The 20,685-nt window shown below is 37.7% G+C and overlaps 1 protein-coding gene across 1 annotated transcript; it reads left to right on the top strand.

The window, feature by feature from the left end:
* The first annotated feature begins 19,110 nt into the window (after nt 1-19,110).
* LOC140179174 (uncharacterized) lies at nt 19,111-19,830 on the top strand. The gene has a single exon (XM_072217830.1). It carries the CDS (start codon nt 19,111-19,113, stop codon nt 19,828-19,830), a length of 720 nt encoding a protein of 239 aa, XP_072073931.1.
* The last annotated feature ends 855 nt before the right edge of the window (nt 19,831-20,685 follow it).

Below are 20,685 nucleotides of genomic sequence, written 5' to 3'. Positions count from 1 at the left end.
TGTTATGGTGGCTTATGCCATCCAGAAATCTCCACCAATGTTTGGAATGCCAACAGCCTCCGGGGACCCATACTAGGCATGTGAAACCTTTGAGTAGCTTCAAACAAGTCCTCTGGCTCCCGGGGTGACGAATATCAGAATAGATTCCAGGATCCCAAACTTTGCTTTTAAATCCGCCTTCGTCTTGATCTATATTCTTCGATCCGGGCGGTTTAGAAATTGTATTCTCACCAGGATGACCAAACGCCTTCCGAGACCCATTCAATTGAACTTGGTACCAATCCGTGCAATTTGAATTGGAGCGTGGGACCTTATTGAACCTTGCGTACCAGCTCTGAGTACGAGCCATTTCTCTCTTACTCTTAAAGCCGCAGAGAGCTCTAAGCTGGCCATCTGTTTCAAGCAAACCATATTCAAGTGGAAAAATAAAGTTAAAGGTTAAGGATTTTACCCACTTAAAGCTTGTATTAGGTGGTAATGGCCTTGGGACAAGTGTTTCCAGTGGTTCTGTAAGTTCTACTCCCTTGTGATCTTCTGTGAATTCCTCTACTTCTTTGCAAAATTCTTCAGCTGCAACTATGTCCTGATTAAAGTCTTCTATGTCTTCCTCATCACTTAAGTCATACGTTGGAGGTTGAGAGAAATCTACCTCGACGTCATCTTCGTATTCACTTGGACAAGGTTCTTCAGGTTCAAGGAATTCAGTTGCGAATGTGAGTTTGTGACTATGAGAGCTTGATTCATGATTATTACTGCCTATGGAATCAACTTCTTGGTCTTTTCCGTCCAATTTTTCACAGGGCATATGCTGTGGAGGTCGTGCACTGTCCTCCTTGGCATTAAATTTGGACTTCTCAATGGAATCCTTTATAGTTCTTGATTCCCATGGAGTTTCAGCATCTCCTAAATCTTTAACCACTTCGTCCTCTACAACTACCATGGCTTCCTCTACTTGTTCCAGTACGAAGTCATGCTCCTCATTATACACCGAAGTTTCTAGTGTTTCCTTCATGCTACACTCTTCTTTTGATTCTCCACATGCGGTCATGGGAGTACTTTGGGTTCTCAGATGTCGGGAAGCTATTAAATTTACTACCTCAGTTACGGCAGTAGTGAGTTCCAGTATGCCCTTTTCTATCTTTGCTTGCCCCTGAAGAAGAACACGAAGTTTGTCATTCACTGGAGGTTGGGGTGGGTGTGAGGTCTCATTGGTTGGGAAAGAGGGTTCAAAGTAAGAATGTAGTGGTTCTTGGGAGTAATTGGATTGGGATTGTGGTGGATAAGGGTCATATGGTGCTGAATGGTGAAAAGGAACTTGTGAGTGTGGTGGTTCAAATCTACGTTGAGAGGATGATCTATAAGCACAGGGTGGGGCTTGTTGGTAGTTACAAGGTTGTCCACCATATCTATTAGCTTGGTATGCATTGTAAAGTGGTCCTCGTCCATGATATCTTGGAGGGTGTAGTTGCCTAAAGGGTTGATCAAATCCTCTTGGCTCCATCCATCTTTGATTGCTTAGACTTTGATGCATATTCCTGTTATAGCTTTCACTCCTTTCAACAATATTAGAACCAAACTCAAAGCGAGAGGGGTGAGAATTCATAGTGGCTAAAAAAAATAAAAAGGGAAAAAGCAAAAACAAATAAACAAATAAAAGAAAAATATTTACAATAACCAATAATAAGGCACACGTTTGCATGTCTCTGGCAACGACGCCATTTTGAAGAGAGGAAGATTTATGGTTTAGAATTCAGAATAAATTCTCATTGCAAGTATAGTTTCTAAACCAAGCAATCAACCTTTCTTACAAACGTTTTGGTTGTCACAAGTAACAAACCCCTAAATAAATTGATAACCGAAATATTTAAACCTCGGGTCGTCTTCTCAAGGAACTGCAGGGAGGTATGTTCTTATTATTGGTTATGAGTTTTGTAAATTGGGGTTTTGAAAGTGAGGAACAAGTAATTTAAATGACAAATAAAATAAATAAATAACTGTAAAATAAACTCTTGGCAAGGTGTGAGAAATTGGAATTTCTATCCTAGTTATCCTTATCAGGTGTGATGAGAATTGGATTTTAATCCCACTTAGTTAAGTCAAGTGGACTAATTAGATTGATCCTCAAGTCCTAGTCAATCCCTGTGGGACGACTAGCTTTAGAGCGATCTAGATTAATCAGGAATCTCCCAATTTCAACCACTGTTGAGTTAGACAACTCAAGTGTTACCAATTGCTTAACCAAAGCCAAAAGAAAGAAAATATCTAAATTAAATTAAGAGCATTCATAAATAGAATAAAGCAATCATAAGCTAAAATACCTCACGTAATATTAATTAAGAAAATTATAACATGAATGTAGCATAAGCCAAATTGAAAAGATAAATAATAATTAAAGGTATATAATAAAAGTAGAAAATAAATAAGAGGAACATTGAACCTGTACTTGAAGAGAAGTAATTCTAAAATTTAGAGAAATCCTAATCCTAAAACCTAAGAGAGAGGAGAGAACCTCTCCCTCTAAAAACTACATCTAAAACTATGAAAAGTGAATAATTGGAGATCTCTCCCATATGGATGCATTCCCCCACTTCATAACCTCTAATCTGTGCTTTCTGGACTTGGATCTGGGCCAAAAAGGGCTTCAGAAATCGCTGGGAGCGTTTTCTGTAATTTCTGGTGCGTGGCGTCTGTCACGCGTCCGCGTGGGTCACGCGGTCGCGTCATCTGGAGTTTTCCTTATCACGTGTTTGCTTCGGTCATGCGTCCGCATCATCTATGTTCTGCTCATGGCGCGCGTCCGCATCAGTCACGCGTTTGCGTCGCTGTCTTTCGCGCTAGGCATGCGGCCGCATCGTCCATGCGTTCGCGTCGCTGCCAGTTTCTTCAGAAACTCCATTTTCTGCTTTCCTTCCATTTTTGTATGTTTCCTTTCCATCCTTTAAGTCATTCCTACCTTAGAAGATCTGAAACTTCTCAACACACAAATCACGGCATCGAATGGTAATAAATGGTAATTAAAATAAATAATTTTAAAGCATAGGAAACATGTATTTCACATATATCACATAATAAGGAAGGGAAAGTAAAACCATGCAATTTACATGAATAAGTGGGTGAAGGATTGAATAAATCTCTTGAATTGAGCATAATACATATCATAAAATATGGGTTTATCAGATAGCTCAGATTGATGAAGCTTGGTGTAAAGAGAAGACTCAGAGGTAATTGCATGTTGGTTCTAGCATTCGGTTATCTCTCCTCTCTCTCTGGCCGAACCGATTTTGCATGAAGAAGAAGAAGTTTGGCTTGGTTCATTTGGTTTCAACCGTGGAGGCTTCCCCCTATATAAATAAAGGAGAACAACCAAGGCTTGATGTAAGGAGTGAGAGTGCAAGGCACAGAGTTCTCATAGCTACCCAAGCTATCAGAAGTTCTTCTCCTTTAATGTTTTCTATTTTGTATTTTTTTGTTTAATTTTGTCTGTCTTAAGTCTCATGGAAAAAGGCAAACAGTGAGGTTTGTAAGAAAAAGCCATAGAGCGGAAAAACGCAGAGTGCACAAAATTAAAAAAAAAATCCATAGATGTCCTTAGAGGTCCTTTGTACATCTGTGTTGTGTTTCATGATTCTGTGGGAATCCCCTTGCAAGTTGGGTTAGCACTTAGCAGTTGAAAGCTTGACTGTGACCAAGTCAAGTTCAGGATTGGAGTTTAGATTCTGGACTTGTCCCGGATAGAAAGGGTAGTTCCTAGGGAGAATTGGTGCTTGTAATCAAGGATGATTATAGTGAAATTCCATCATTGTTGTGATGGAGACTGGATGTAGGCTGCATTGCACTTGGCAGCTGAACCAGGATATATCTTGGTGTGATTCCCTCTCTTCTACTCCATTTCTGTTTCTGCTGCATAGGAGATAAAACTGAAAAATATCTCGTGCCGGGTGACGAGATAAAAATAAAGTCTCGTGGCTGGGTATGAGACAAAAATCAAAAAGTCTCCAGAAGTTGTTTCAAGGACCAGCAAGTTTCAATCAGCAAAAAAAGGGGGCTAAGATTCAATCCCCCATTCTCTTAGCCACTGAAAACCATCAATTGGTATCAGAGCTTGGTCTCAAGGAGATCAAGCTTTACAGCTTGGAGAAAAGATCCAGATGGCTGAAAACAGTGGCTCAAACCTGGTGTCTTACAACCTGACAGAAGGACAGTCAAGCAGCAGACCTCTTCTTTTTAATGGGAAAAACTATACCTATTGGAAGGAGAGAATGAAGATCTTTGTGCAAGCAGTAGACTACAGGCTCTGGAAGATTATCTTGGAAGGTCCTCAATTTCCAACCACCACAAGTGCTGAAGGAGTAGTTTCTCTTAAACCCGAAGCAAGCTGGACCGAAGAAGACAGAAAGAAGGTGGAGCTCAACGCCAAGGCTGTCAACTTGCTCAACTGTGCTATCAGCTTCGAGGAGTACAAACGGGTATCACGTTGCATAACGGCAAAGGAAATCTGGGATAAACTTCAAATCACTCATGAAGGAACCACCATAGTGAAGAAGACCAGGATAGACATGTTGAACAGAGAATATGAAATGTTCTCAATGAAGGAAGGAGAATCAATAGATGAAATGTTCGAAAGATTCAACATTATCATTGTTGGCTTGGATGCTATGGGAATAACGTATCCTGATTCTGTGCTTGTGAGGAGAGTTCTAAGATGTCTTACAAAAGAGTGAGAAACAAAAGTATTGATAATATCTGAGAGTAGTGGTCTTGATTCTATGACATATGATGACTTGAGATGAAACTTACTTGCTTTTGAAAACACTTATTTGAAAAAAGATTCAAAAAGAAAGGAAATGCTTTTATATCTGTTACTAACCCCCTAGATGATGAATCCAGTGATAACTCCTCTGAAAATGAATTTGTGGTGTTTGCCAAAAAATTCAGGAAAATGGTGAAGTTCAAGAAGAGAAGCAAGGGAATCAGCTCTAGGAAACAAAGAAAAGATCTCAACAAGGTGATATGTTACAACTGCAAGGAAACTGGGCATTTCAAATCAGATTGCCCTAAGTTAAAGAAAGAAGAGAAGCCAAAAAGGGGAAAGAAGAAAGGACTGATGGCTTCTTGGAAGGACCTGGAAAACGATTCAGAAGATGATGAAGAATCCGAAACCAAGTCTCAACCATGTTTTATGGCAGACCACGTTGAATAGGTAGTGATTTATAACCCTGACACTGAAGCTCTTCATCTTATGATAGATCACCTTTCTGAAAAAATTAGATGCTTCTTGCTTGATAACCAAGATCTTGAACAAAAAAATCACCATTCTTAAAGCAGAAAATGGTTTTCCCAAAGAAAAATTAAGGGATGCTGAAATTGCTGTTGATCTTGTTGAAGAAAATAAGCAGTTAAGAGCCTAACTTAAGAGCTGTGAAAGTGATCATTCTGTTGTTGCATATGTAAATTGTTTTAAAAAAAATGAAGAGTTTCTTAAAGAGGTCAAAAGGCTTAAAGAATACTTAGCCAAGTTCACTCAAAGTTCTGAAAATCTAAACCAAATCTTGGCTAGTCAAAAACCTCTTTATGATAAAGCTGGCTTGGGCTTCTTTAAATTTGTTGAGAAACCTTATTTTGAAATATTGCTTCATCTTCTAATGATACAAGGTTTCAAAACCCAGCAAGCTTTAACAAAATAGCAACTATAAGGTTTTGTAGACTATGTAACCGAAATAGACACTTTCCCATTCAATGCTTCTTTGGTGAAAGAATGATTGGCGACAAGGTTTGCAAAGTTGTTTTTGACTATAATGGTTTAGGACAGAGGAGATGGTTTAACGTAAAAGGATCCAAGAAAATTTGGATACCTAAGGTCACTTGAGCTTATTTTGTAGGTATGCCTAGCATCCAAGAGGAAGGACAACATGTGGTACATGGACAGCGGATGCTCTAGGCATATGACCGGAAAGACAACCTTCTTCATAAAGCTTGATGAGTATGATGGAGGATTTGTCACTTTCGGTGATGATGGTAAAAGAAAGATAGTGGCCATTGGAAAAGTTGGTAAAAGCTTTTCATCTTGTATAAATGATGTTCTACTTGTAAATGGTTTGAAACAAAATTTACTTAGTGTAAGCCAATTGTGTGATCTAGGATATGAAGTTATTTTTAGAAAGTTTGTGTGCTTAGTTGTATGTGAAAAATCTGGGGATATTTTATTTGAGGCTAAAAGGTACAATAATGTGTATGGATTGACTATTGAGGACTTGAAAGAACAAAAAGTGACATGTTTTACCTCTCTTGAATCTGAAAAATGGCTATGGCATGGAAAATTGGGTCATGCTAGCATGTATCAAATTTCTAAGTTAAGAAAAACTTGGTTAGAGGAATTCCAAATATTAAATTTGATAAGGATCTTACTTGTGACGCTTGTCAATTAGGCAAACAAGTAAAATCCTCTTTTAAGCCAAAAAGATGGAATTTCAAGCAAGAGGCCATTAGAGATGTTACACATTGATCTTTTTGGTCCAACAAGAACTCAAAGTTTAGGAGGTAAACACTATGGTCTAGTGGTGGTGGATGATTACTCTAGATTCGGTTGGGTACTTTTTCTTGCTCATAAAAATGATGCTTTTCATACTTTTTCAACCCTTTGCAAAAGAATTCAAAATGAAAAAGATTTAAAGGTTGCCCATTTGAGAAGTGATCACGGAAAAGAGTTTAAAAACCAAGACTTTAAAAAATTCTGTAATGATTTTGGAATTGCTCATAACTTTTCATGCCCTAGAACCCCCCAACAAAATGGGGTGGTAGAAAGAAGGAATAGAAGCCTTCAAGAAATGACTAGGGCTACGTTATGTGAAAATGAGATTCCAAAATTCCTATGGGCTGAAGCTGTAAATACAGCTTGTTATATTTTGAATAGGACCATTATTAGAAAAGAGTTAAGGAAAACTCCTTATGAGCTATGGAAAGGAACCCCTCCTAATCTTAAGTATTTTCATGTTTTTGGATGCAAGTACTTTGTACTTAACAATAAAGAAAACCTTGGTAAATTTGATCCAAAATCATATGAGGGGATGTTTGTTGGATACTCTACCACTAGCAAGGCCTATAGAATTTACCTCAAAGAACATAGAACTATAGAGGAATCTATACATGTAACTTTTTGTGATTCTAATTCAATTTCCAGTACTGTGATAGAAAATGATTCAGATTATGAAGATGCTGTCAACAAGGAAACAAGTAAAGAAAATCCCAAGTCTGTTCAAAATGAAGAATCTGTCCGTTCAGTTTTGTCTCGTCAGGATGGAGGAGACATTTCTCTTCTGTCTCCTAAGCCAGCAAAAGAATCTGGAACAGACCAGCATGATGAGGCTCAACAAGGCTCAACTTCACTCTAAAAACCAAGAGAATGGAAATCCATGAGGGGTTATCCTCATGACTTTATCATTGGTGATCCCTCACAAGGTGTAATAACAAGATCCTCATCCAAAAGGCAAACCGAACCAAGCAATTTTGCCCTCTTGTCACAAATAGAGCCTAATAGTGTTAAGCAAGCTCTTGAAGATCCTTCTTGGGTCAAAGCCATGCAAGAAGAGCTAGCTCAATTCGACAAGAGTGAGGTTTAGACATTAGTACCTCATTCGGATGGTAAGAAGGTAACCGGTACTAAGTGGGTTTTCAAAAATAAACTAGGTGAGGATGGAAAAGTTGTTCGTAACAAGGCTAGATTAGTGGCCCAAGGTTACAATCAAGAAGAGGGTATAGATTTTGATGAGTCTTTTGCTCCGATAGCTAGAATGGAAGCAATTAGGTTGCTTCTTGCCTATGCTGCCCATAAGGGTTTTAAAATATTTCAAATGGATGTCAAATGTGCTTTCCTTAATAGCTTTATTGATAGAAAAGTATTTGTGGCACAACCCCCTGGTTTTGAAGAAAAAGAATTTCCAAACCATGTTTTCAAACTCTCAAAGGCTCTTTATGGCCTTAGACAAGCTCCAAGAGCTTGGTATGAAAGGCTTAGTGCCTTCTTATTGGAAAATCAATTTTAAAGGGGTACCACCGATACTACTTTATTTATTAAAGCATTTAATGATGATATTCTCCTAGTTCAAGTTTATGTGGATGACATTGTGTTGGATCGGCCAATGAGTCCTTGTGTGAAGAGTTTGGAAAACTCATGACTAGTTAGTTTGAAATGAGTTTAATGGGAGAACTAACATTCTTTCTTGGCCTCTAAATTAAACAAACTCCTAGTGGTACATTTATTCACCAAGGAAAGTTTGCTAAAGAATTAATCAAGAAATTTGGCCTAAAAAATTCCAAACCAATGGGAACACCAATGCATCCAAACACTAAACTTGAAAAGGATGATGATGGCAAAGATGTGGATGAAACAAGGTATAGAGGAATGATAGGTTCACTCATGTATCTTACTTCCTCTAGACTGGATATTGTTCAAAGCATGGGTGTATGTTCAAGATTTCAATCTCACCCAAAAGAATCCCATCTTTCAGCTGTTAAACGCATCATTAGATACATTAAGGGAACTAGTGATTATGGCTTATGGTATCCAAAATTTGATTACTTTTGTGCAGTAGGGTTTTATGATGCAGATTATGCGGGAGATAGAGTGGATAGAAGAAGTACATCCGGCATGTGTTGCTTCCTTGGAAGCTCACTCAACATGTGATCAAGCAAAAAACAAGCCACAATGGCTCTATCCACAACCGAAGCTGAATATATTTCTGCATCTGTTTGTTGTTCACAATTAATTTAGTTGAAAACTCAATTGGAAGATTACAAATTAAAAATCAATAGTATACCCTTGTTCTGTGACAATATGAGTGCTATAAACATTTCTAAAAATTCTGTTCTGCACTCAAGAACAAAGCACATTGAAATTAAATATCATTTTATTAGAGAATATGTGCAAAAGGGAACTATTGATATTCAATTTGTAAAATCTGAAGATCAACTTGCAGACATTTTTACTAAACCCTTGTGTGAAGACAGATTCTGCTCTTTGAGAAAAAATTTGGGAATGATAGAATTAAGTTCTGTTGATAATTTGTAAAATTTTTGATTCTGTTTGGTTTTGTCTTGTAGGAAGGAAGGAGACATTTTTTTTTGACATGAGGAACGGGCCATGACTCAGGGGAAGACTGAACTAATGTTAATTATCTTGGGCCCCACCAAATCATTTTGACCTTACACTGACCTGTTTTGAGTTCCTCTTTGTGTTAATCACATTTTTTTTAAGCTGTCTTATCAAATCTTGTTGGAAGAGGCTAATGTCAAATCAAATCTTTTATCCCTCCCTCATCCCTTGATTCTAGGAGCTAATCCTTCAATTTTAATTTTAAAAAAGAAACTTTCCTTGGTTAATAACCGCGCCATAATGGGTATTAACTACCTCACTTCTCTCTCCAATTAGCATTTAATGCTTCTCTAACCTCCCACATCTCTCCACTCACTTCGGTTCTCTCTTCATCTTCCCCTCTCCACTTCTCCATTTTTAATATCATGAAAAAGAAAATTGCTCTAAGGAAAAGTGAACGAATCCTTCTCTCCAAAAAATCCTCCACCCCTCAAACCCACACTCATATACACATTCATTCTACATCTTCATCATCTCTCTCACCATCATCCTAGCAAACAGACACCATGAGGAGAAAAGTGATAGTAACGAAGACTTCATCAAGAAAAAAGAAGGAACCCGTGGTTGAAGAGGAAGAAGAGTCTCACACCTCACCACCGAAGAAGGCAACCCCTGGATGAAGTTCACAGAAGTCCAAAAGCTTTGTGTTACAGGACACGAGGGAACCAGCCAATCTGGAATCATTGGAATTCAAAAATAAATTCAACAAACCTCATTCACACTTTGATCCTGCTAGGTTCAATTCGTGTGCCTCCTATGAGTTCCACAAGGAAGTATTGGAGAAACGTTACTTATGTGTCACACACCTAGTGAATATGGACTCACTGGCAGCCAAAGGAATCAACTTCTCTCCTCTGTTTGAGAATCTGAAATGGACTCCTCTGCTCCATATTCAGAAACCAGTTTACCCTGGATTGGTACGAGAATTTTATGCTAATATGAGGCTGATCGATGGTACCATTCATTCCTACGTAAAACGGGTATATATGACTCTGAACTCGGAGACAATCAGCACTGCCCTAGGCTACACTGATGAGGGACCAAGAGCATACATGACTGAAAAATGGGACTCTCAGGTTAGAGTCACATACAAGATTGCCCTGCAGCATATCTGTGAGAACTTGTCTGGCTTGGATGGCACCATCCCTACTCACAAGGCCCTCGGTCCCAAACATTCACTGCTTCACCGAATCATCACTCATATCTTGACTCCACAGAGTGGTTTCCATAACAGAGTAACTGTTTCTGACTCTCTTGTGCTTTTTGCTATGTTACTTCCTCTTCTATTTCTTTTACATACCTTATGATAAGGCATATGTGGAAAGTTGTTAAAAGTACCAAAAAGGCAAATCTTCTATATGGCATGTTTCTCACCAGCATTTTTGAATATTTTAAAGTTGATCTAACAAATGAAGCTGTAGAGAATAAGGTCTCAATCATTAAGGGAGGAGGAGTTTCAAGTACAATGAAAGGCACAAAAGGGAAAAAGTCAATGCCCTCTGATAGTGACCTAGAGAGCCGACCAGCCGAACCATCCAAAGTGACAGAGTCAATAAGAGAAGTACTCACTGAGTTTTCGAACATGTCTAAACTAATGGTGGATTCATACAAGGCTGCACGCAAACAAGCTTTTGAAAATGAAAGGGCGTGGATGAAATGCCAAGAGAGGGTGGGCCTAATGCTGCAGAATTTCGAAGAAGAATTGGGGGGTGCCAATGATGATGATGCAGATGGCTCTGAGTACAATTTATCTGATGATTGATCACTATGTTTATTGCTGATTTCTGGCTTTGTTTATTTTGATACTTTGTAGGATGTTATGGATACTTTAGAACTATGATACTTGGTATTTTGGTACTAGTTATATTTTGGATCTATTGCATACCATTGTGTTTTCTTGCAGGTGTCCCCTTTGATGACAAAAGGGGGAGAAAAGCTGAAAAGTTGAAAGGTTGCTTTGCTTGAAAAATAGCTAGAACTAAAAACAGGGGCTGAAATCAAGTTGATTTATGATTACCCCTGTACTTGAGATGTTCGAATTGTGTTGTTCTGTTTGATGTTTAATTTTTTTATACTAATTATGTAGATTTATGGTTATCATGATCTGTTTTTGGCTGTGAAAAGTTTGTTTAAGCTCTGATAATTTTAGTTTAGTAATCTGCAATTCTTTTTCAGTTTGGTTGATTACCTGAAACAGTTTCATAGATTGAAAATTATTGTTTGGCAAATCCTTTTGCCAAGAAACTGTTTTTTACAAGAATTAGTTTGATCCAAAGTATGTTGAGTTTTTAATATATGTTGAAAAGTATTCTGAAAGTACTCAAGCATGCTTCACTTTTTGATTGTTTTGATTGAGCAGAAAATTTTAATGATGACAAATTGAGTATTTGTTTATCCTCAACTCTGCTCATAAATCAAGCCATTCAACATTGCAGAATATTATATGTTGAATAACATAGTAGCCTTAAGCCTGATTTCAAAAGTTACAGTTAAAGCTTCCCTTGATAAACTAGCATACATTAAGGGGGAGCCATGTATCAATTGGAAAAGAAGGAATCCAAGTATTCAAGGGAGTACTCTAATTTTTTATTTCTTTCCATTTCAATTTTTAATATTGTTTGTCATCAAGGGGGAGATTGATGAGTTTAGAAAACTCCAAATTAAATTAGTGATGATCAAACATTTTAATATGATTAATTGCAAAATTATTAATTTGATTTCAATTCATATATGTTGATTAAAATAATTTTGCTGTGCAGGTTTTGATTGGGCCGAAAAGAAAAGAAAAATTGTTGCAAGCCCAAATATGAATTTTACTTTCAGCCTTGGTTAAAAGGTTTGGCTGAATCAATATGTTGTTAATGGGCCAGATTCTATTAACATTATTATTAGCCCAATTTAAATTTTGTTGGAAACCCAAGGCTTGGTCCGAAACCAATTTTGAGAGAAAGCAAATATTTTGCCTCAAGCTTCCAACGGATCTCTTTTTTTTATCATGTGATGGAATTCAAATTTTATTAAGTAGAGTTAATGCAGTCCTTGGAACCATGAGAGAGAAATTATAATTGATTAGATGGTTGGCCTTAATGAAGGCACGCTACTCAGCAAAAGGGAAGCAAAAGCGACTCATCTTTAATTAATTTGTTCAAATTTACTTGATTGTTTTTCTTCCAACTCTCTCTTCTCTCTCATCTCTCTTCTCTATATGGTCATTTCATAGAGAAACCATAGAAGCTATGGCGAGCTACCGTAGAGAAGAAGAAGCAAGCAACAAGACCATTGTAATGATGGCAAGAAAAAGAAAACAAAAAGTATATTGTGGCTGAGATTTTCACCAAAGGAGGTAAGATTTGGTGAAGTAAGCTCAACCTCTCCACACCAAAAATGGATGAAGAAGATTTCGGTCAGAGGAAGAAGATCTCAGAGGGATGACTCGTCTCTGCTTTTGTGTTCACTCACCACAGAAGGTAGCTAGGGTGGCTACGTGAGGAAGGAAGCAAAAGTGGAGCAGGAGGAGCTGTCATACATCAAGAAGCATCAAGGGCTAGGAGTCCTTCTTGGAGTGCAAGTCAAGTTGGATGGATCAGATTGATGAAGCTTGGTGTAAAGAGAAGAATCAGAGGTAATTGCATGTTGGTTCTAGCATTCGGTTATCTCTCCTCTCTCTCTGGCCAAACCGGTTTTGCATGAAGAAGAAGAAGTTTAGCTTGGTTCATTTGGTTTCAACCGTGGAGGCTTCCCCCTATATAAATAAGGGAGAACAGCCAAGGCTTGATGTAAGGAGTGAGAGTGCAAGGCACAGAGTTCTCATAGCTACCCAAGCTAACAGAAGTTCTTCTCCTTCAATGTTTTCTATTTTGTATTTTTCTGTTTAATTTTGTCTGTCTTGTGTCTCATGGAAAAAGGCAAACAGTGAGGTTTGTAAGAAAAAGCCATAGAGGAAAAAAAGGCAGAATGCACAAAAATAAAAGAAAAAGCCATAGATGTCCTTAGAGGTCCTTTGTACATCTATGTTGTGTTTCATGATTCTGTGGGAATCCCCTTGCAAGTTGGGTTATTTAGATTCTAGACTTATCCCGGATAGGAAGGGTAGTTCCTAGGGATAATTGGTGCTTGTAATCAAGGATGATTATAGTGAAATTCCATCATTGTTGTGATGGAGACTGGATGTAGGCTGCATTGCACTTGGCAGCTGAACCATGATATATCTTGGTGTGATTCCCTCTCTTTCTTCTACTCCATTTAAAAAGTCTCATGGCTGGGTACGAGACAAAAATCAAAAAGTCTCCAGAAGTTGTTTCAAGGACCAGCAAGTTTCAATCAGCAAAAAAAAGGGACTAAGATTCAACCCCCTTCTCTCAGCCACTGAAAACCATCAAGATGCGATTGAGAATGATGTGGATATTGATGGATTATAATTGAATTATTTATATGGCTTATGAATTTGAATAATCTAAGATACGAGATTCCCTGGGTAAAGTACCGTGGCTTGCCACCACGTGTACCAGGTTGAAAGCTCGATACTCTGTTGACCCTACGACATAAGTGTGACAAGGCACTATAAATTCCCGGGAATGTAACCCATATTGAGCAATATTGATTATTTGAGAAAAAGCTATGCATAGACTCTTGGGGATGCACGCCGGGGGACAGTCTAAGGTTTTCGGACTTATCGGGTTGGCTGGATAATCGACAAATGAGCCTCATCAGCCATAGGACAGGCATGCATCATATGCATATTACTTGAATTACTTGCTTGTGCTTTAGCTGGGTGTGCCTAAATGTACTTAACATGTTAAATGTATATTTGTTACCTGCAGTATTGTAACCTTCTTGTGCTTGCTTTTATCTGTTTATTTGTCTGTGAAATGCATGATGGAGTTGGAGGTATGGAGGAATAGCAGTATGGGACTTAGATTTAAGGTTAAGTTAAGTTAGGTTTAAATATTCTTAGAAAACCACCTTTTATGGCTTCTGTTTAATACTTTAAGCTCTGTAAATTAAGTGTCGGCATTTTAGGATTGCCTCTGACATTCCCAAGACATTATATCTTATGTGTGTGGCACCTTTACCATACTGAGAATCTCCGATTCTCATTCCATACTATGTTGTTATTTTTCAGATGCAGGTCGGGAGGCATCTCGTTAGGCGTCTGGACTCTTGAAGCGGAGTGGTTACTGGGTAGTTTTGTTGTACAGTGATGTATATATATGTATTTAGCTTTCTCTCCGCATAACTTATTCTTTTTTATCCTCTTAGAGGTGTATGGAGAGGCAGGATTTTGTTTATGTACATCTGGGTTTTGGATATATATGTGTGTGTGTGTGTGTCCGGCCAGTCCTGACTTCGCAGGCTGAGTCAGGAGCTTTACACTTGATAGTTATAGTTTTCTTAACATGCAAGTTAACTCGTACCTTGAGCGTTGCACTTTTATTTCGTGATATTTTTTCCCCTTTTCTTCAAGGTTCCTAGCATAGTACAATCTTTCTGCTATTACATGTATACATTTTATTTTAGAGGTCGTAATATCACACCACCTCTATTTTACGACTTAAGCGTAAAGCTTTGTGTGGTAGGGTGTTACAAAAAATATATTTTATTATGAGATGATATACGATATATTTTTAAATTTAATTAAGTATAAATATATGAATTATTAGGATTCAAATGTTATGTATTTATTTATTTATCGACGATATGACATTAAAGTACCACATATTTAGTTTTAAATAATGACATCTAAGAAGAATATTTTTTATCCTCAAGTAATTGGAATATGGGAGGGGATAAAAAAAGTACGAGACTATATAGGGGTGAAGGCAGATCGGATCGGATTGGATTGGATATGGCCAAAACTTCGATCCGATTCGCACTAAAATTATTGGATCGGATTCAATATTTACAGTTTTTAAGCTTGGATCCGATTCGATCCGATCTGCACATTTGCGGATCGGATCGGATATCGGATATATCCACAAAATACAAAAATATCTTTTAAAGCTTATTTTTATTAAAAAATATTAATAAAATTTATTTTTCTATTCTTTTAAATATATTTACTCTTAAAATAATATTAAACATACTTTTCTTAAATAATAAAATTAAAATAATACAATATATATGATAATTATTAGTTGAAATAAAACATAAGAAGAATATTTACTTATTTATTTATTTATTTTTGCAGATTCGCAGATATGCAAATCGGATATGCGGATACCTACATAAAATCCGCAATCCGATTCTATAAGTGTGCGGATCAAATCCGATCCGATGGCCTTACTGATCGGATCCATATCCGTAATTTTCAGATCAGATTCGGATAAATACCGTGGATATGTGGATCAGATCCGATCTATGAATACTCCTAAGACTACATGGGACATGTGTCGTTGCACGTCCCAGCGCATGCAAGTTGTAAGTTGTTGTAGAAAATTATAAGAAATTCTTAAAGTTTGTAAATATATGTTTTCGACTTGAAACATCTCAATCTTGTTTTGTGTAATTTGAATGTCAAATAGTTCAAATTGTGAGGTGATTATGTATACATGCACAAATTAACTTACTTAAAATCCACTTAATAAGTGCAATTATGTTGCAACAATTTAAATTTCATGTGTGACAAATGATTTTTTTTTAATCAATGAGGTCATGAATTAAACCAATTAATAGGGGTGTATTTTCTAAAAAAAGTGCCAAATATATCTTCTTTAAATCAAAAGTATGTGTTCATTGGTAATCAAACACACTATAGCAAGTATTTATTAAATTAAGTTTTTTCGTTCGTTTATAAGTATAAATGTAATGCAGAATAACAATGTATAGAAAGAGTAATATAGAGAATAGATCACTAAATGAAAATGATTATTATTATTATTATTATTATTGTTGTTGTTGTTGTTGTTGTTGTTGTTGTTGTTGTTGTTGTTGTTGTTGCCATCCAAGATACAATTGCTGATTCATTTATATACTACCTCAGCAGTACTCCATTTAATTATAGCTTTTGCATTATGATCGTTACTAAGCTAACAACATTTTGAACGACAATCTTAAAACTGAATACATAATGTCTTTACAATATCCTGATGTTGATTTTGATCGTCCAGATCCGAGACCCAATCGGAGTCTGCAAAACCAGTCAAGGGAAGATCACTAGATTTATGGAACTGAAGATTAAGAGAAATAGTACCTGCCAAGTATCGAAGTAAGCACTTTAACACAGTTCAGTGATCTTGTAATGGATTTGAGAGGAATTGACTGAGCTTATTCACTGTGCACGAAATGTCAAGTCGCGTTATCGTCACATATTGTAATCCTCCCAACAACTTAAACATTGTTGGATCTTCAAATGGCATGCTCCATGAAGATGTCAAGGGGCACGAGGAATACATAGGAGTATTCATGGCTTTACGTTCGAGCATTCCTACTTTGGATAACAACTCCTGAATGTACTTGGACTGGTTCAGGGAGATAGAGAAGTCAGTGTGATGATTGACCTCAATGCCAAGGAAGAAGTTCAGGTCACCAAGATCTTTTAGGAGGAAAGTGGAATGTAGCTAGTTAATAGTCTCTTGGAGCTCTTGATCATCACTTTCCGTGACAAGCATATCATCTACATAAATGAGTATGTAGGTGATGGACTTGGATGTTGATTTGATGAAGAGGGAGGGATCTGATTTTGTGCTCTCAAACCCAAACTTTCTAAATGTAGCAGTGAGGGTGAAGTACCAAGCACGTGCTTGTTTTAGACCACAGATGGTGTTGTGAAGCTTGCACACTAAGTTAGGATTCTCATGAATGAAGCCTGAAGGTTGCGCCATGTACTGAGTTTCATATAGAATTTCATTGAGAAATGTGTTATGAAAGTCATATTTTCTAATTCTCCATCGTTTTGAGAGAGCAAGAGTGATAACCAATCGAATGGTGACGGGTTTGATCACCGATGAGAAGATTTAATCATAAACGACTCCAGCCGATTGGTTAAATCCCTTTGCAAGAAGAAGAGCTTTGTGGCATAAGACTTGACCCTTTGAGTTTTTCTTTATAGCGAATATCCACTTGCATCCAATTATTTTTCCATTGGGAGGTGGTTCTTCCAATGTCCTTGTCTTGTTATTCATTAGTGCTTTGTATTCGACCATCATGGCTTCCTTCCAATGTGGTGAGTCCATGGCAGCAGGAATGGACTTGGACCGTGTAAGCATGGAATGGTTGTTTAAAGTTTGGGCAAGCTGTTCTAGAGTAGTGGGTATATTTGTTAGAGGTTCATCAGGAATAGAATTAGTGGGAAATAAGGACAAAGAGAGAGTTAGAGAAAATGGTGGCATGGCTGTAATAGTTGACAAAAATTCATGTTGACAAGTATGAGATTGAGAGTTGGATGTTGTGTCTGATTGAAAAAGATTGGAGTATGGAAACTTGGTCTCATCAAAGACCACATCCCTGGAAACAACAGTCTTCCCTTCGTTGGTGAGACAAATATATCCCTTTTGATAAGTAGAATAACCCAAGAAAAGGAAAAGCTGTGAACGCATTTCAAGCTTGTTTGTGTTATACGGCCAAAGGTAAGGATAACAAAGGCACCCAAAAATTCGAAGAAGAGAATAACTAGGACAATTTGAAACAAGAGCTCAAAGGGTGATTTGTGATTAGTGTTAGCAGATGGCATACGGTTAATAAGAAAAACTGTAGTAGAGAAGGCATAGTCCCAAAAAGATGGAGGGAGAGAGGCAGTAGCTAGGAGAGTTAGACTAGTTTTGACAATATGTCGATGCTCACGCTCCGCCAAACCGTTTTGTTGTGGTGTATAGGAACCTGAAAGCTTATGTGCAATGCCTTCTTGGTGCAGGAATTCTATAAAAGCTCGTGAGAGATACTCGCGACCATTATCCGTTTGAAGAGCATGAATTGAATGTCCCGTTTGGCATTCCATATATGTTTTGTATTGCTTGAAAACAAAGAACACCTGAGATTTATTAGTAAGTGAGTAGATTGTAATATGGTGAGTATAAACATCTACAAAGGATACATAGTAATGAAAGCCATATTCAGAGAGAATTGGTGAAGGACCCGATACAGCTGAAACCACTAGTTGAAGAGGATAAGAATAAGATGCAGTAGATAATTGATATGGCAATTTATGGGATTTGGCCATACAACAATATTGGCATTTAAAATTAATACTCGAATCTTTATTAATAGGTAATTGACATGTTGTAACTATGGATTTTTACAATTGAATGGGCAAGGTGCCCAAGTCTTTTGTGGTAAACATCTAAAGAAGTACAAGAACTTGCTAAAATAGTAGGTAAACATAAAGAAAATGGGGCCTTTGGGATGAAGACACACTCGAACTGACACATGCCATTCTCACCCTTGTCCTGGAGGAGAATTTTCTTGGTAGCCTGTGATTTTCCAAGCAATAGTCAGGCCAAAAAGAAAAATAAACTTTGTTATCGTGTGCAAACCTTGATACACTTGCTAAATTCTGAGTAATAGAGGACACATATAGCAAATCATATTAGTTATAGCATTTAAAGGTAGGAATGTTAGATAATGTATTAGGACCTGATATTTATTTATTTCTGTTTTATGCTTATGTGTATGATTCAGTTAATAGGGTCAAAGTCATTAGTGGCCTCAGAGGCAAGTTAATCTTTTTTGTTTAGATAGTTTCTATTTTTAAGGAAGTGGAGTCCTATTCTTAAGGTAGTGGAGTGAGTGGTTAGTTTTTTTTCTTTCTGTTATTGTATTTAACAGTTTATTGAATAGTGTCAAAGAGCAGTTTTTGCTTCTTCAGTTCTCTAGTGTTCAACTCTTTCTCTCTTTTTCTCTGAACATACAACAGTTCGAGTGTGAGTTCTGCAAATTCATTGCAGGATAGTGAGTGAGAGTGTGTGAGGATTGAGTGAAACAACAACAAATTGGTATCAAGAGCCTTAAGTATCTTAAGGGCTGTGGTGATGGAAGCTTCATCAACAACTATTAGGCTAGCAGGCATTTCTCCTCCAATTCTTGATGGGAGCAATTATCATGTCTGGCAAGTGAGGATGAAAGCATTCCTTGAAGGAGCTGATCTGTGGGAGGCAGTGGAGGATGACTACGTGGTGCCTCCATTGGTTGCCAATCCAACTGCAAATCAACAAAAGCTCTACAAAGAACGTGTGACTAGAAAAGCCAAAGCAAGATCTAGTCTCTATGCTGCTGTTACTCCTATTATTTTTAATAGGATTATGAGTCTAGAATCTGCAAAAGATATTTGGGATTTTTTGAAGAAAGAATATGAGGGCAATAAGAAGATTAAAGGAATGAAAGCAATGAACCTTAAAAGGGAGCTAGAAAGAGTGCAGATGAAGGAAAATGAATCAGTTCAAGAATTTGCTGATAAACTCCTAGACTTAACCAATAAATTGGCACTGTTGGGTACTGATCTTGGAGAGGAAAGACTTGTCGAGAAGCTCCTGTGTTCTGTACCTGAAAGATTTGAAGCTACTATAGCATCTCTTGAGAACACAAGAGAAATCTCAGAGATGTCATTTGCTGAAGCAGTTAGTGCTCTTCAAGCACAAGAACAAAGGAGGGTACTGAGGAGAGGAGATGAGCTAGTTGAAGGTGCAATGCAGGCTAGGGTGAAGCATGGAAGTGGTGAGAAGAAAAAGAAAGGCAAGCAGTTTGGTGCTTAACAGACCAGTTTAGTTCAAGTGATGCACAAGTGAGGAAAGGGAGTGATGAAGCCTGCAAACACTGTGGAAAGAAAGGTCATCCTTTCTTTAGGTGTTGGAGAAGACCAAATGTAGTCTGCAGGAAGTGTGGAAAGATGGGGCACATAGAGAGAATCTGCAAAGAAAAGAGCTCTCAACAAGGAGAGGCTCAAGCAGCTGCAGGTGAAGTGGAGCAATTGTTTGCTGCTTTAGGTTTTGTGTCTCAAGTCTCACGTGATGGATGGCTGGTGGACAGTGGCTGTTCCAATCACATGTCAGGAAATGAGGCAATTTTCACTAATATTGACAGATCAGTCAATACTAGAGTGAGAATTGGGAATGGTGATCATCTAGAGGTTGAAGGAAGAGGCAATGTGTTACTTGAAGGCCCTGGAGGAGTGAAGCTGATGTCTGATGTCTACTATGTTCCCAAGATAGATCAGAATCTTCTGAGTGTGGGACAGTTAGTTGAGAAGGGCATGAAGATTGTGTTTGATAAGAATGAATGTGCTATTGCAGATGAGGAGGGCAAACTCTTGTTTAGGATTCCTATGCAGAACAAAACATTTGCATTCGATCCTGCAAGCAAAGAGAGCAAAGCTATGGCATGTGTGCAGGGTCAGGAGGAGTTGTGGCATAGAAGGTTGGGTCATTTTCACTATAAGGGATTGCAGTTTATGCAGAGGCATGGTTTAGTTGAAGACTTGCCTCAGTTGGGAAGTGAAGTGTCTGATTGTGAAGTATGTCTGCAAGGGAAGCTAGTAAGGAAGCCATTCCAGAAAACAAGATGGAGGGCCAAGGAGAAGCTTCAACTGGTTTACTCAGATGTTTGTGGGC

This window comes from Arachis hypogaea, chromosome 15, assembly GCF_003086295.3.
Source record: "Arachis hypogaea cultivar Tifrunner chromosome 15, arahy.Tifrunner.gnm2.J5K5, whole genome shotgun sequence".
NCBI lineage: Eukaryota > Viridiplantae > Streptophyta > Magnoliopsida > Fabales > Fabaceae > Arachis > Arachis hypogaea.
The sequence above is the reverse complement of the archived record's forward strand: the minus strand, read 5'-3'. Positions and strand labels throughout refer to the sequence as shown.

Coding starts and splice junctions, on each gene's coding strand:
- LOC140179174 (XM_072217830.1), top strand. CDS start 19,111: ATGGAAGCTTCATCAACAACTATTAGGCTAGCAGGCATTTCTCCTCCA.